General features: G+C 53.5%; 1 protein-coding gene and 1 non-coding gene across 2 annotated transcripts; both read left to right on the forward strand.

The window, feature by feature from the left end:
• Nucleotides 1-363: 363 nt before the first annotated feature.
• Nucleotides 364-433, forward strand: MIR196-1 (microRNA mir-196-1). Its single transcript, NR_106248.1, has one exon. It is a non-coding gene; the product is annotated as a microRNA mir-196-1 (primary transcript).
• A 6022-nt stretch (nucleotides 434-6455) lies between these two features.
• Nucleotides 6456-11768, forward strand: HOXB9 (homeobox B9). Its single transcript, XM_019026259.3, has 2 exons — nucleotides 6456-7175; nucleotides 9796-11768. Exons 1-2 carry the CDS (start codon nucleotides 6659-6661, stop codon nucleotides 10029-10031), a joined length of 753 nt encoding a protein of 250 aa, XP_018881804.2. The 5' UTR covers nucleotides 6456-6658; the 3' UTR covers nucleotides 10032-11768.
• The last annotated feature ends 4434 nt before the right edge of the window (nucleotides 11769-16202 follow it).

Raw genomic sequence — 16202 nt, forward strand, 5'->3', positions numbered from 1 at the left:
TTTGAAGTTGAGAATTCTTTTTATCTGTGGAGACCTCCAGCTGGGCTGAGAGGCAGAGACTGAGCAGGTATATCAAAGAGGCCCTGCCCAGGCTTGTGCCTGTGTCTAGGGTCTTCTCTGGCCAGGGCTCCTGGAAGGGAGCAAATGTCTCTGGGATCTGAGCTGTCAGGACCGGCTCCAAAATGGTTTTGCCTAGAGTCCTGGGTTCAGTTCTTCCGATGTGTTGTTTAGTAGCAACTGGGTTCTTCTGTTGGGGAAGAGGTGGAGGAAAATGAAGTTAAGCCGCTTTTTGGCCCACAAAAAATGGCCACAGGGTTTGCCCCCAGTAAGCCCTTGACCTAGAGCTTGAACTGGAACTGCTGAGTGAATTAGGTAGTTTCATGTTGTTGGGCCTGGGTTTCTGAACACAACAACATTAAACCACCCGATTCACGGCAGTTACTGCTCCTCGCTTAGCTGGAGGAGTTGGGGGAGGGGAGCAGAATCAGGACTGGAAGATCAACCTTGCAAAATGGGGAAGAGGTTTGAGGTCCTTCATCCAGGAGCAACAAGGATGTTCCCCCAGAGAAGAGATCTGGGAAGTGTCTTCCCACTTCTGAAGTTTTTTGTGTGTGTGTGTGTTAGGAGGGGAAGGGGGATGAGGAGCAGTCAACTCTCCCGAGGCACCTCCCTGGCCCTATTGGGCTGTTCAGCCCAACCCAAAGATGGCAGTCAGAGCTCCAAGCTTCCAGCCTTAGGGTCTCTGAGCTCTCACCTACATCCAGAACTTTCCAGAGAAAGTCTCCCCAACTTCACAAATATTTGATTTCAAAAGAAATGCAGGGGGTTCTTGAGGTTTTTGTAACTCTTTGGGGGCTGGTGCTCCACCTCAGCAGGAAGCTTCAGGTCCTTGAAGAAGGCTCAGTAGGTCTCATTCTGAAAGGCAAACACTGAGAGCTCTTGCAATCTCAGCCTAAAGCCCTCAGGGTCCTGTCGAAGGCCCCCTCTGGGACCAGACCTACAGAAGTAGGTCCGAAAAGTCCTTCCTTTCCTAATCCCTCAGTTGACTTTTTCCTCCCCACCCACCCCAGTGGCCAAAGGCTTCCCACTGGCCTTGGGCTGGGCTGGGGGTACACATAGGTCCTGAGTGCCACCTCCTTGGAGAGGGGCCTGACTTGCAAGCTAGTGGGGAGCCCAGGTTGTTGGACAATTCAACCCCGACTGATGCAGTGACAAGGGATGAAACCAGGGGTTGGGCAGGGCAAGACTCTGATACCCTCTCTGACCTCGGTCCTCTTAAGGCTGCTGGCCCTGTGCCCAGGAAAGGAATAACTAGAAGTGCTGGTGGAAGAAGGGGGACTTTCCAAAGCATAAGCTAACTTTTGTTCCCAAACCTTCCCCCCACTGCTTTGAGGCAGAGGAAATGTGCAAAGGGGCCCGGGAAAGAAGCCCAACCGGATGGGGCTTCGGCGCCAGGCTGACTAGGAGGGCCAGGGGGTCTCTGAACAAGGGGCTTCTGCTAGAGCAGAGGGGCATTAGGGAGACCCACCCCTAGCCTAGGGGAAATGGAGCCTTCAACCCACTGTCCTGATAAGCAAAGGCTAACAACTCTGTCCCTTGACAGTTTCTCATCCTCTGTTCTGGGTGGAGATGGCCTGGCGCGTCCCTGCGGCCTTATCTCACTTCTCCCTGGGCCTCTCACAAACCTGCCCAGTCACTCAGAGCCTGACTGTCTTCCATCCCTGGTGTCCCTTGGCCACCCCCTCCCAGGAAAAGTGCTGTAAAAAGAAAAAAGGAGAATGTTAGAGAGAAAGGAGGAAATAAAGTCTTTGGAAAGCAGAGTTTTACAACAGCCACAGGTTTTATGGAAGCAATTTCGTAATAACCTTCTACCTGCTCGCCTCCTTTCCGCCTGCCTGCCGCCCACCCCGTTTGGCCTCCTGGATGCCCCCTCCCAAGGAGTCAGCCACCCCCATCGCCTTGGATATCCTTGATGGCTGAGAGTTGGTAAGAAGATTCCTGAGGTCGGCTTGGGCCACTGACCTCTCAGTCCTTCCTTTCACCTCTGACATCCTGGGAGGGAGGTTTGGCAGAAGATTTCATTACTTCACAATTAAGATCCCCACTTGGGGGGTGTGGAAGCACCGAGATTTGAACCCAAGTATGCAGATTCGATGTGATACCTGTTTTGGAGGCCGTTTTGCATAAAGGGTAAGGATTTTGGGATCTTGTGTCCTTTCCCACTGGGGCAAGTGTCCTCATGCCTCACTCTTTCCCAGAGTGGGTCTGGACTGTGATCTTGAGTCTGAAGAAATACTTCTGGTGCTTGGGGACATAGATTTGGGGACTTTTCTAATTTTGTTGTACACAGCAGTGCTTTTGCTTGACCTCCACAGTCACTTTCACGCTCGGCTCATCTCTGTCCACCTCTGCTTCATAATTCTGTGAGACACATGTGCTTATAAGTAACTGTGCCTCCACCCCCGCGCTCATCGCTATCATGAAATAGGCATCACACAATGCACACCGTCCCTGCGGTCTTGGGTAAGAAACACAGTAAAGGATTTTATGGTCAAACAAAGAAGTCACAAAATTTCATAACCTCTTCGGGGCCACTTTGAAGCATTTATTTTACCTTCCAGAGAAACATTTTGGAAAGAAGTTGTCGTAGAATCAATCTAGTGTTAAGTCATATGCATTTGCTTGAGGATACGCTGTATGTTTTGCTTGAATATCAAGTCAAGGGACAAATTTTCAAGTGCGACATCTGAATTAGCTAACATTTTATAGCCATAATTCAAGTACACAAATACCCAAGCTTTTGCCTTTTCCATAGGTGTGTGATGGTTATAAAAATGTACACACAACCTTTTGGGTAACTGATCTTCTTACACGAGCAGAATCAGAAACCTCTATCACTCACAGAGGTTATGCATGCATCCACATATGCACGATTAGATCCTGCATACACAAATGCCCAAGCACAGCAAGTTTCATAGTTGGGCAGATTTATTTGTTACATATTCTATATACAGTATAGAGCAGAGTGCATTTGCACACTGGGTTCCCCATACAGAAATATTGATTTGAAATATACATATAGGACACACACATCTATTTACATAAAACACGCGTAAATTTCAGCTAAGCTTATTAATTAAAAACAAACTATTTTTCCCCATTCTCACTTATTGTTTTTCTTTCTTCTCCCATTTCCTTCCCTTCCTCTAGATTTTCTCTCTCTTCTTACTGACAAGGACCCTTCCAAAAGTCACCCCCACAGCATAGGCACTCACTGGCTGGTCGGCCTCTGCTCTTCAAACCTCGGCCTCGCTGTTGGCTGCTCTGGGCCCCAGTGTGGCCAGGAGCTGCGCTTTTTTCCCTGCTTGCCCTTCTCCAAGCTACCAGCTACTGGCCCCAGCTGTGTTCAGGCGAGGCTCCAGTGCAGGGAATGGCAAAAGGCTGCAAGGGAAGGCAGGGTTTTCCTTCTTTCTGTTTAGGATTGGGGGTGGGGTATGGAGCAGTTTTGCTCTCTTAGGATAAGGTGACCCCCACTGAAGCAACCCCTTTACTAAGTGTCTTTGGAAGCTGGGCTCCAGGAGCCACAATCCTGTTTGCTATCCTCCTTCATGGTGGGTACCATTGTCTGGGGAGAAAACAAGGCTTTTTTGGTGGGAGGGAGTCCACAGTCTCTCAGCTGACCCTTTAATCATTTGCCTGAGCTGGAGTTGAACTCCAGTTTGGGGCAGCAGTGCTTTCCAGAAAGCTTGGCTGGGGTGGGACTCCTTGCTTGGTGCATTTACCTGGAGGGCAAAGAGCTGGGATGCAGACTACAGGGCTTAGGGGCCAGTTCATTCTCTTTCCTCTGGAGTCATTGCTCCCTAAGAAGACCAAGACCTCCAAAACCTGTCATTTTAAAATTGTCTCCACTCTCCAGCTTCTTCACGAGCAAAGGCTAAGTTCCGATCTCAGAAAAGAGGCCTAAGTCCCCTTCTCACCCAGCACTCAGGAGCCACCAGAGAATAAAGGGCAACTCCTCAGACAGACAGCAACCCACAAACCCAAATCTTGTCTGCCAGGAGAACTCACCCTTGTAGAGCACAAGCCATCAGCCCAAGTGTTCTTCTTCCTCTAACTTCTTCCCTAAACTGAGTGGTCCTCTTGACTCCTCTCTTGTTGCAGAGAGGCAGCTGCAAAGTCAGGGCAGGAGAGGGAAGGGGAACCAGGAAGACGGCAGTCAGAGCACAGTGCCTGCTTTGCTTGGGTCTTAAGGACAGCCCAGCGCTGTGACTTTTCAATAAATAAAAAAAACCCAGTCCATAGTACACATGTCCTTTTAGGCCCTAATTTATATACTACAGAAATCATATACTCAGCCCACCATGCTTCATAACACCATTATTTATGGCGGGGGAGGGAATCTTTTTTCCTGAAGAGTGTATTTATGACAGGTAAAGCCAACAGCAGACTTCATAGGGCTGGCAAATTGAGAACAGGTGCTTTGCCTTAACTGTGATTCATTCGCTCAGTGCCCAGCTTTTTCACTGGTGAGTCCGGGGAGCTCCCTCGACTTTCCCAAGCATCCAACCTCTGCTTGGAAGAATTTGCATCGGATTTTTGTTTCCCCACTTGGGTCCTATGGAAAAGGCAGACCTTCATGCTGTTTGGTTACAGATCTGCCGGGCTGTCACCCTCAGAGAGCAGGGGTGGGAAAGGAGGGGGCCAGTTGGGCACCGGCATTGATCTTTAAAAAATCATTTTGAAATCGCCATAATGTGAAGAAATATGGCGCTTCACCCTCGTATTTCACGTGTAATGACACGAGATGGCTTCATTTGGAAAGACAAGCGGGTGGGAGTGTGTGCCTGTGTGGGAGGTGATCCGCAGCCTTCTACAAGGCAGAGGGGTAGGTGGCCAAAAAGATACGGCCTCAAGTTAGAGTGGCCCCGCTTTTGCTAAAAGGACCGGACTGAGGGCAGCCTGCCTTATTAGGACTCAGAGTCAGAGAGTTGCCGAGAAATCCACCCCAATCTACCCCTGAGCCTAACCGGAGGAGAACTGGGTCTGTCCAGGGGTCACACCTCCCCAAGTGCCAGGAGAGGCGACTGCAACCAGGGCAGAAGCTGAGGAGCAGGGGCTGGGAGAGGAGCGAGGAAGCCAGTCGGTGGGCCCCGGGGGAGTCCCTGCGCAGGGCCACAGAATAGATATATATAAAAAGGGCTATTTGGAAGCTCCAATGAAGGGGTCTGCAGGGGGTAAGGCAGTGAGGGGAAGAGACTGACCATGGGCTCGCTGTCCACACTGGCCCCTATATCGGTGTTTGGAAGTCTCCACAGCAGGAGCCTCGGGTGAGAGGAGTAGTACAGGAAGGCTGAAAACTCAGCCCAGGCTCCTTCCTCTTTGGATGGAAGGGGAGATAACTTGGGACCCCTTCCCTTGCTGACTGGGGATCCTTTCCCAGGCCTCTGCTCTGGTCACACCTCAGGAAAGTGGCCTTAACCCTTTCTCCTATTTAGCTCCCTAATCAGGGCAAATTTAGGGGCCTGGGTGGTTATTCAGTGGAGAACGGGAGAAATGGCTTCCCTCACCCCCCCACGTCACCACCACCATCTTAAATCCATCCTTCTGGCCAGAGTCAGAGAAAGGCCCAATAAATGTAAAGGCGCTCTGGTTCCTTGTATTAAACTCTTTCCTAGGCTCACGTTTCCGGGACCTGATGGATCCCTTTAACCTCAAGTAGTTTCTAATTTCAGGACAGGTAGTGGATTCTTGGACACTCAGCCGTTTTATTCACCTCTCTCCTCCTCCCTCAGCTACTGAGGGGTCCAGGGAAGCTCGCAGTCATGTAAATCTCTACAAAGAGTGCAAGGAGAGCCCCCTCCAAAGCGGACAACGTCCTAAAATCCCCAAATTTTCCTCTCATCATTTTACTTCATCTCCTGTGGATTGCTGCTGCTGTTGTTGTTTAATAAACATCTTTTGTCAAGGGGAAAGAGAAGAGGAAATGAGGGCCTGCGGGGTGGAGGTGGAGGTGTGTGTGGGGGGACAGGAGCACCTCCTTTTCCAGTATCCTCTCGGGCCTCTATGGCTTCTCCCCGGGCTGGGGCTCTCTCCCTCCCTCCGCTCTTGCTCTCCCTCCCTCCCCGACTCGCCTGGGGAGAGGGCTCCACAGCCTGCGTCCCTCCCGAGGCAGCCCGCCGCTTCCCTCCGCCTCTCCTCCGCCCCCGCCGCCCCATGTTGAGAACTGCCCCCCTTCCTGCAGCGGGAGGGGGGGACCGGGCGGCCGGTAGCTGGGGCTGAGGTTACGTGGCCGCCGGAGCCCTGACGTGATAGCACATTGCATCAGCATAAAACAATCCATCCTCGATATGGAATGCGGTGCGGACGGATGACAGCGAGAGCGCAGCCCCCTCGCCCGATTGATTTATGTCGGAGCCGACGCTTTATCAGGCAGTCGGAAAAACTTTGACCAATCATTTTGCGAGGAGAGCTGAGACGGGCTGCTTCACTGTACTTTGTTGGCTGAGAAGTTGAGCAGGGGGTGGGGGTGGGAGGGTGGGGGGCTGGGGGGGTCGCGTCCGAAAGCCCTCACACCGGTCCGGGTGCCACCTCTCCCTGCTTGGGCGCCGCCGCGCGAGCGCTTCCCTTCCCCCTGCAAGCGCCCGGATAATGTCTGAGAATGTCCATTTCTGGGACGCTTAGCAGCTATTATGTCGACTCGATCATAAGTCACGAGAGTGAGGACGCGCCTCCAGCCAAGTTTCCTTCTGGCCAGTACGCAAGCCCGCGGCAGCCGGGCCACGCGGAGCACCTGGAGTTCCCCTCGTGCAGCTTCCAGCCCAAGGCGCCGGTGTTCGGCGCCTCCTGGGCGCCGCTGAGCCCGCACGCGTCCGGGAGCCTGCCGTCCGTCTACCACCCTTACATCCAGCCCCAGGGCGTCCCGCCGGCCGAGAGCAGGTACCTCCGCACCTGGCTGGAGCCGGCGCCGCGCGGCGAAGCGGCCCCGGGGCAGGGCCAGGCGGCGGTGAAGGCGGAGCCGCTTCTGGGCGCGCCTGGGGAGCTGCTCAAACAGGGCACGCCCGAGTACAGTTTGGAAACTTCGGCGGGCAGGGAGGCCGTGCTGTCTAATCAAAGACCCGGCTACGGGGACAATAAAATTTGCGAAGGAAGCGAGGACAAAGAGAGGCCGGATCAAAGTAAGTTATAAAAAGTGAGGAAATACCCAGGCCGAAGGCCAGGAGGGGGGCGGGGAGGGGAAAGGCAATAAACTGCGGACAATGTGAAGGGAAACTGCGGCGGTGGCCGGAGAGCGGGCCGGGAGGAGGAGGGGAGAGGAAGGAAAGACGGAGGGAAGGGGAAAGCTGCGTGCTCTAGAAGGGGAGACTGAGGCCGCCAGAGGAGCGCTGCCCCCACTTCTCCAAGTCCTGCGGGGAACAGGGGCTCGGGGATCGACTTGCAGCTCTCTCGGCCCTCTTTCCCCCTCTCTCCCGGAAGCCCCAGCTGAAAGCCCGGCCAGAGACCGGCGACGGCCGCGAGAGGAGCTGGCGGGGGCCGGGGCCAGCGGCCAGCGAGGCCGAGAGCCGGCGAGGGCAAGGGCCGGAACGCACTGGACTGCCCGGGGCCGTGCGGCTGGCAGAGCTCCCCGCGCCACGCGCAGACCGTAAAAGCCGGCCAAGGGGAAGGGGGAGGGAGCTCATTAGGATTTTATTTGCGATGCAACAGCTTGGCGGAGGATTGTTCCTAGTAGATCTCGCGCTGTAGCCGCGCAGAGTCCGCAACCGGCGACAGGAGGGGCGGGGGAAGCCCAGGACGCGGTGACTGAGCCCCCTCCCCGGATGCGCCGGCCCCTCCCCGGGAGCCTTCCCTCCGGTGGCCCCTCTCCTCCTCGGCGTCCTCGCAGGGGCTACCGCTTCCTTTTCTGCGGTCCCCCGCTGCTCTCTGCGGGGCTCCCTAGCCCCAGCCCGGGCTGTCCGCCTCTTGGGGAGTCGGGGAATCGCTTCCGAATATCGGGGCATCTCGAAGGGACGCCGGGGAGAGGAGGGGTGGGGGGAAGAGAGGGTTGCAGAGAGGCGGAGAACTTTACCCTTTGTGGGTAGTTTCCCATCTCCTCCCACTCCTCAAAAGCACCCCGGCCAGAACGCCAAGCCTGGCTGATTTTCAGGAGGTGCTACTAGATGAGAAGAGAGGGTTCTCCTATTATTTATTTTTAAGGTTGAGAAGGGCTCATCGGTGAGGGAACTCAGCCTCAAACAATGACTCGCAGGCTGGTGGATCAGGTCCTCGTTTCTTACTCTTTTTGGGAAGTAGGGATGTTTTAGTCTCTCCTTGCCCTGCTAGATTTCCCATTGACGGAGTGGCCCCAGGGCCCTTTAGAGCATCCTTGCCTGCTGGAGAGTAAAGAGCAGCCCCATTCCCTGCAGGGTCCTGTCACCTCCAACCTGCCAGGTGGAATCCTAAGAGCTGGCATTTAGGGAACACATTCTTCCCCAACCCTCCCCGCACACTCCCAAACAGATCCCCCACCCTAAACCCCCAAATTCTGCCTGAAAAGCCCATTATGGCAAGGCAGCCATTTGGCTAGGATCAATTATTAACAGTTTTTTCCCTCTTTCATATTTAATGCGGCTGCGGGTCCCATCCCAGGCAATCACATTACGGAAATAGCGCTGCAAATTGGTAAGACACGGTACTTAGTGTAGGATGAACCAAATTTTTTATATAAAAAAGTCCAGTGTTTTTCACTTGGGGAGAAGGAAGCTAGTAGCTGGTGGCTGTTATTTTTAATTGGCTTAGCTTTATTTGGCAACTTTTTTGAGTTCCAGAGTAGGGGGAGAGAAGGTAAGGAGAAGAGAAGCCTGTATGTATTTTTGTTTCCTCTCTTCCACTCAGTTACCCTCTTCTCCCCTCCAGCCCCCTCATAGGATCAATTAAGGCTAGGTGTGCTGTGAAGGGCTTCCTTTTACCTCCACATCACCCCTGGCTCCCCACCTTGGGACTGGAGCAATTTTATTCCCTAATTTCCCTGAACTTGTGTTAACCAAACTGTGAGCTGAGCAGGAGCTGAAAAGGAGAGAGACTATTGCAACCATAAGTTATCTGTGAGCCCCCAGTGCTCCCCTGTCCATAAGCTGGAGTTGATAAATGGTTGCAATTGCATTGCGTGTGAATTGGAGTGTGCTGGCTGTTTGTGGCTCTAAGTGCAGACCCATATTTGTGGTGTGTGGTGGTGGCAGAGGGGGAGATTTCTACGCAGACACACATGCCTGCTGCCATGTGGTCTAGAGACACAAGCTTGTTTGTGATCAAGGCAGGGGGTATTGGGACTGGACTGAAGGGCTGAGAGATCTCTTGGGGTGAAGTGACACCCCAAATGCGGTGACTGAACAGACATCTCACTTCCCCACCCAACTCCTCCTCTCACCTCCTAGAGCCAGGACTCTTCAGGTCAGCCACCCACCCCTAGTCAGCCTGGGAGTGCTGCTGGTGGGACTTCAACCATGCTGAACTCTGACCTGAGTCCTAAGCAGTTTGGACCCAAGTAGAGAAAAATTGAGAGGGAACTTGATGTAGGCAGAGCTTTGGAAGTGCTGAGGAAGCCTGGGCCCACGTTTGGCTCCATCCTTTCCACACAGCCTCTCACCTGGAGGTGTCTATAGCAATGGCTGGCCCATCTGTGACACCCTTCCTGGGAGCTTGAAGACCCAGGTGGCCGCTTCTCCAGTGCAAGATGGGGAGTGGAGACCAAGGGAGTGCCCTCTTGATCTGGGGCCCTTCACCCCCTTCCTTTCTTTGATTCTATCGCTGCTTCTCTTTCAGCCAACCCCTCCGCCAACTGGCTGCACGCTCGCTCTTCCCGGAAAAAGCGCTGTCCCTACACCAAATACCAGACGCTGGAGCTAGAGAAGGAGTTTCTGTTCAATATGTACCTCACCAGGGACCGTAGGCACGAAGTGGCCAGACTCCTCAATCTGAGTGAGAGACAAGTCAAAATCTGGTTTCAGAACCGGCGGATGAAAATGAAGAAAATGAATAAGGAGCAGGGCAAAGAGTAAAGATTACCCCCCAGTCCTCCCCAGCTCTTCCCCATCTCACTCTTATTTATGTGACGACTGCAAAGCCAGCGCTGTCTGGGATGTATTCAAGTGAATGGGGAAGGGAGTCTCTCTTCCAAGTCCTTTATCTGCATCTAGAACCTCCCTCCTTTCCTTTGCCCTTACCTGTCTCTCTCTTCTCTCTAGGTGTCAGGAGAAAGTTTTGTTGATTTAGAAGATAGAAATAGTTGCTTCCTAAGAATGTGATGGGCCACAAGGAAAGAGAGACCCCAGTCAAGCTCCTAGTGTGCCCTGTAATTTTTCTGGGAAGTCCTAGCCCCTCACTTCCAGCTTGCCTGTTTCTTCTCTGCACCCACCCAAAAGTCACCCAGGGACACTCCAACTCTACACAGCTCAGCAGACATCCACACACAGTAATGGGGTGAGCTCACAACCACCATTCAGTCAAGTGAGGTGGCACTCCAGTTGCAGACCATCGCACACGAAATTTGGCAAAACAGCCCTCAGACCGTCAGGCAAGCCCGGGTTCTACCCCTAATGCAAATACCCACCAGGGAGATGTCTAGAGGCAGACTCCTGAGTGAGGTGTTGCAGCCCAAAGGCTGCAGCATTGCCATACCATCCCCATGCAGTTGCCAACTATTCTCAGGCCAAGGGCCATGGGGAAGATGGAGCAAACCTAGCCCCCAAGCCGGTGGGCTAGAAAGTACAAGAAAAGGCAGCACGTGGTTTTATGAAGGTATCTTAGGTGGAGCTACTCCCCACCTCCCACCAACATATACATTTTGTTGCAGGAAATGTTTAATTCCGCATGATGTTTCCCTCTCCTTCCAACAAAAGAAGGTCAAACTGTGGGTCGTAGAGCCTTGACAATGTTGTCCTCCTGTTCATCTGTGCACCACTTGACTGACTGTAGCTTCTCTTGCTCTCGACCGGCCTGCATTCTTCCGCACCCTCCCTAGCTCTGAAATCAACTCTCTTCGGTCTTATCCACCTTACACCCGCGAGTCAAGCCGCCCCTTGTAGAAAAATCCCTCCACCTTCCATTCCCCGCTAGGTCAACCCCACTGTAGACAGGAAAGCCAGGCCAGGAGAGTCCGAATGAGAATTTATTGTGAATCGGTTCCCAAGCTCCCTTCCGGGACAAGTGGTCTGGGACAGGGAGGAGCAACGGCCCCAGCGCGCAACGCTCTGCGCGTTCCTCCGAATCCCGTCGGCTTCTCGACCCACGCAGAGGAGCCCCGGGCTTGGCGGCTCTAGCCCCAGCGCCAAAGGAGACCCGCCCCAGGGCCGGGCTTTGCCTCCCGCTTCATGGGCCTGGATGCAGATCTGCGCGGCTGGTGCGTGCGCGCGCTTCTGGGGAACAGTCCCGCGTGCAAATGAAAGAGGCAAAATCGCACCTAAGCATCAGATGGAAGCTTACTCTCTGCTTCCGTTCCTCCCCCTGCTCCCCTACTTCTCAGTCCCCTTCAATTTGTAGACTCTTGCTCCTGCTTCTCCTGATCCTGCAAGGGGACATTCCAGTAGAAGTTTTTTGCTTTGTCGGTGGCTGTCGTGAAATTGTGCTTGTGTTTCGTGATTTCTTTGGGGGTGATTGTCTCGCTTGTTTTCAATTGTCGATTATATGGGAGGGTTCTGGGTGGGAGTGGGGAGGGCGAGGGGCCTAGAGCTCTAATTGTTTGTTTTGGAAGAAAAAAAGAAAAAGAACAAAAAATATATATCACTCTAGAAAATAAATCTCTCCTGTGTCTTATTCTGTGTTGGCTCTCTGGGCCTGACCATAGATAGAGATCCCAGTTGTCGGGAGAAAGGCTTGGAAAAAAAATAGATTGCTGAGTCCAGGAGGTTTCTCCTTACACCCTGCAGGGCAAGGTCCCCTGCAGAGCTCTCTAGAGGTGGAGATGAGAGCCAGTCCCAGACCCCAGGTCCCAAGACTACTGGTTAAACTGATCAAGAGCCTTCCAACAGGAGAACTGGAAAACGAGCGGGGAGGGAAGGAAATGTGGGTTGTTTGGAGAGGGGACAGGGTCTGGGGAGCAATGAGGTCCTGAAACCTCCTCATTGACTAGAGAATAGGAGGGAAGGTAGGTCTTCCTGCACCTCCTGAGGGTAGCTCTCCTCCCTCAGCCACTGAGAATGTCACCTTAGTTTGGCCGCTTTAAAATATGATGCAAGGGAGGAACACAGTAATTTCCCTCTGTTCTTCCCTGCAGTAGGGTGCCTAGGTCTAGACAGAGGCCTCCAGAGGGCTGGAATCTCTTTCCTTCCATTCAAAGGGAGCCAACGCCTTAGGGTTCTCGGCCCCCACCTGGGGTTGGAGGCTCCAGTTTGAGCCACAGGGTAGCAGCCTTGGTCTGAGGTGGGCTGGGTTGGTAGGGGCTGAGCCCTGGGTAAGCACCTCTGCAAAGGGTGGAGAGGTCATTGAGTGTGAAGCAGAAATGTCTCAGTAGAAAAATTCGCCTCCCCAAAGGACCCCAGAATTAAACTCAGTTTCAAGAGGCACATTTTTGTCCCTCTCAGACTGAGGGATTTCGCCAGAGCCTCTTATGAAGATCGCAGTCCTCGGCAGCGTGCGCTTCTCATCCAGGCCTTGGGATTCCGCTTCGGCGGGCCGGCGCTCCCGAGCCCGCCTACCTCAGGAGCCTCTCCCCAACCCAAGCCGGCAACACTGCGGCCCGCGGAGACCCTGCGAGTTGGGGTAGAGTTGAGAACGAAGCATGGCCCGAATGAAGGGAGCCTGCAAGTGAAAAGGCCAGGCCTACCCTCCTCCAACGAAAGGACAACTGATCCAGGAGACGGCGGGAAGCAGGAGAAAGCGGAGCTCCGCATCAGGCAGGCCCGGACAGGCACCCTCCAAAGAGGGTTTCATTAGGGATACAAAATGAATCTGGCTTTACAGCCGGTGTAGACCAGGCTCCTGCCCCATCCTGGGCTACCCAGGCCCAGCCGGTGCTGACAGCAAAGACAGAAGGTCGGTTTCTGCCTAAAGCAAACGCTCAGCGCAGCGAGGCTGGAACAGAGGGGAGTGCTGCGTGGTAGGGGCGAGGGCGCTTGGAGGGGCCTCTGCCGGCAGTGTCTGGGTCCCCAGCCCAGGGCTGCTTCTTTAAAGACAAACAAAGGCGAAGATGCGGAGGCTCGGAAGCCGGAGATGGGGAAATCAGTTGTCATAAAAGAGAGATTCAGAGAGGGACACCGCCAGAGTGCGAGGCAGAGAGAAGCCGGGAGAGGAATTCAGTGCCGTGTGCGTAGCAATAAAATAATATGACCGCTATAAAAGTTTATAGCGTATAAATTTCTGAAGGTTAAGAAACTAAACAGCAGCAAAGCAAACAGCAAGGGAAACTTTCCGGAGCTGAGAGAGCCGCAGCTGGGCCGGGGCTCCCGGCCTGGCGGGGGAATGGGTGGGCCCCGCTCCAGCAGCCTTCACCCTCACCCGCACAGAACACGGGGCTCCGGGCTTCCGGGGCGGGGGGTGGCAGGGGGCAGAGAGGGAGAAGAGAGAAGCCGGGAAAGAACACTTTGTTGTCGCAAATGCTTCAGAAATTGCAACTGGGGCTCTTGTCTTTGTTCTTCACACCCCCTCCAGAATCAGGCGTCGGAAACGAGGAGCCTCCTGCGCGCGCGCGCGCACACACACACACACACACACAGACACACTCAGGTCCGGCGGGGCCAGACGTCTGGGCGCGGGCAGCCTCTTGATTCTTTTACAGTCTCATCCTATCCTCTCAGGCCTCCTCTCCCCCGACAAAAAGCCCAACTGTTTCTCCTCAGAATTTGAAACAGTCGTGTGGAGTTTGAAAAGTGCTCGGTCCCCCTTTTTGCAGGCCATAAAGAGCGCACTGCTTTGCGGTCTCCGCTAGAAATTAGGGGCAGGGGTAGGAGGTGTAGTAGAAAAAAAAAAGCTTAGGGCTTCTTTTTTTTCCTCCCCTGTGTTGTGTTTTTTTTTTCTATTTCTTAGCTTATCTACACAATTTCATGAGCCGTTTCCTGATTCCGATGCCCACTCCCTATCCCTCCCCTTTTACTGCTAGTTATGAAAGTTTCTCCTGCTGGCCACCTCTGCGGCTGCTGTCCCAGAAAACTGGTGGAGCCGGTGGCTGCGGCGCCTTTTCGCAGAGCAGCCGCTAGATGGCACCCTTGCTCCATGTGAAACTCCCTGGAGCGGCAGCTGCTTATGTCTGCTCCCGGCACCGCGCCTTGGTCGGCCCTGAATCCAGGAACTGAGTGCTACCAAAAGTCATGAATAATTTGTACCTAATAAAAAAAATAGGGCTCGTTATGGCCTTACCCCCATTTTATAGATTTCAGTTATAGTAGTGTTCCCCCATCTCCTCAAATGGTCAATTTTCTGAATTTTCCCCAAGAGGAGGGCTCAGTGATTCTCACCCAGTTGCTGTGTTCGGTGGGGCAACAAATGCGTGAAAACGGGGAATAATAGTAATAATAGGAATAATGGGTCCAAATCCAAAAGGAGAATTGATTCGAAACAACGAGATTTTCCGTGAAAGGAGGCGAAATGAATGTCCTTGGATGCGGGTCAGCAGGTCAGGTGAGAGGGGCTAGCCGGCAAAAGAAGGTAGGATGGAGAGGAAGCTGCCCATCGGCTGGAGAGAAAATCACGTAAGCCAGCCCGAGACCCCCCAGTTTGTGTGTGTGGGGGAATGGAGCCTTAGCTTTTGTGGGGATTCGGAGATGCCCAAAGCCGGCAGGGCGGCTTCGCACGGGCGCAGGCTCTGGAGCCTTTGTATGAGTCCAGGGCTGGGCTGGGCTCGCGCAGGGCGACCTAGGCACCGGGCAGGGGCTCCCCAGGGCAGCAGGGTGCGGGAAGGCTCGGATGTGGTCTCTGGATGATTTGCGCGCTCCCAAATAATGCGCGTTTTCCCATGGGCGCGAAGGCGGGCGCGGCGTCAGGACGCAGGAGCTCTGTTCTCCCTGGGTTCCTGGGCTTCCAGGTGAGAGGTGCGGCTTCAGTGCGCCTTGGCCCTGGCCGCAGGCAAACCTGGTGGCGCCGGTCCTTTCCTCATTGAGCAGCTGGAGGTCTGGACTCCGGGCACTTTCGTTCTGAGACCCGCACCCTGGTTGTCCACAGCCCCTTGCATTCCAAATCTTCTGTGTCCTCCCGGCCCCGCCGGATCCCTGCCTTCCATCCGACAAACCTGCGCCAGCAATAGATACTCCCACCCCCTCAAAATCACCCCAGCTGCAGCCTCTCCTCTCCCCCACCAGGACTTAGTGCAAGGAGGTAAGCGGAGTTTCTCCTCAACTTGAGTTTCTCTAATAAATCTGCGCTCCGCTGGGTGTTTATAAATTGTCTCCTCGCTCTTTCTTGTTTTTTTTTTTTCTTCCTATAATAGAAACATTTTCCTTCCATCAGGAATTTCTGGCACGGTGTAGAGATGATTTAGAACAAGCCATTGAATTTGTACCTCGCCGGTGAGTTTTCAAATAATGACCATAAAATCCTCTGCACTTGATAAAAATGTTTGCTTCGGCAACAACTTAACTCGGCCCTCCGTTGCCTCACAGTCCCCTCAGCCACGCGCTGAAAATTCAAAGCCCTGGTTCTCTCCACTCCTCCTCTTTTCCTTGATCTCTATCCCGCTTCTACCCCTCTCTCATTCTCTAGGTTCACTTTTGAAGAACCAAATGACCTCACTGGTAAGGTTCCCTTTGGAAAAGTGATAGTTTCATTTTTACAAATGTTGGGGTGTATGGGGTCCCCAAAAGGTGCCCGTCAAAAAAACAAACCACTATTTCCTGAATAAACAATGGATTGAATATATTTGTAAAGCCTCCACTTTTGTTGCTCAAAATTTTCTTTCTCTCTCTCATTCCTCTCCCTTGCCAATCTACTGCTACAGGAGGCTACTGGTTCTGACCCTTAGACTGGGGCCTTCTAAAGCCTGGCCACCACCATCGTGAGGCCGGATAGGCAGGGAACGCAGTGGCCACAGAGTGTGGCACCCAGTCAGCTTGTTCCAGCTTTCCGTGTTCAGATCTCTGGTTCCCAGGTCTGCAGGGAGAGCCAGGTTTAACTAGAGGCTCCCCAAGGTGAAAGAAGAGAAAATGGGAGACTCAGCAACCTTGCTCTATCTGAATCCCACACCCAAGTCAGTTTAGGTGGTGACAGTGGCTCAAAAGGTCTTGGGGACACTGAGGACTAATAGA

This window comes from Gorilla gorilla, chromosome 4 (assembly GCF_029281585.2).
Source record: "Gorilla gorilla gorilla isolate KB3781 chromosome 4, NHGRI_mGorGor1-v2.1_pri, whole genome shotgun sequence".
Taxonomy (NCBI): Eukaryota; Metazoa; Chordata; class Mammalia; order Primates; family Hominidae; genus Gorilla; species Gorilla gorilla.

Coding starts and splice junctions, on each gene's coding strand:
- HOXB9 (XM_019026259.3), top strand. CDS start 6,659: ATGTCCATTTCTGGGACGCTTAGCAGCTATTATGTCGACTCGATCATA. Junction 7,176..9,795: donor CAAAGAGAGGCCGGATCAAA/GTAAGTTATAAA, acceptor CTTCTCTTTCAG/CCAACCCCTCCGCCAACTGG.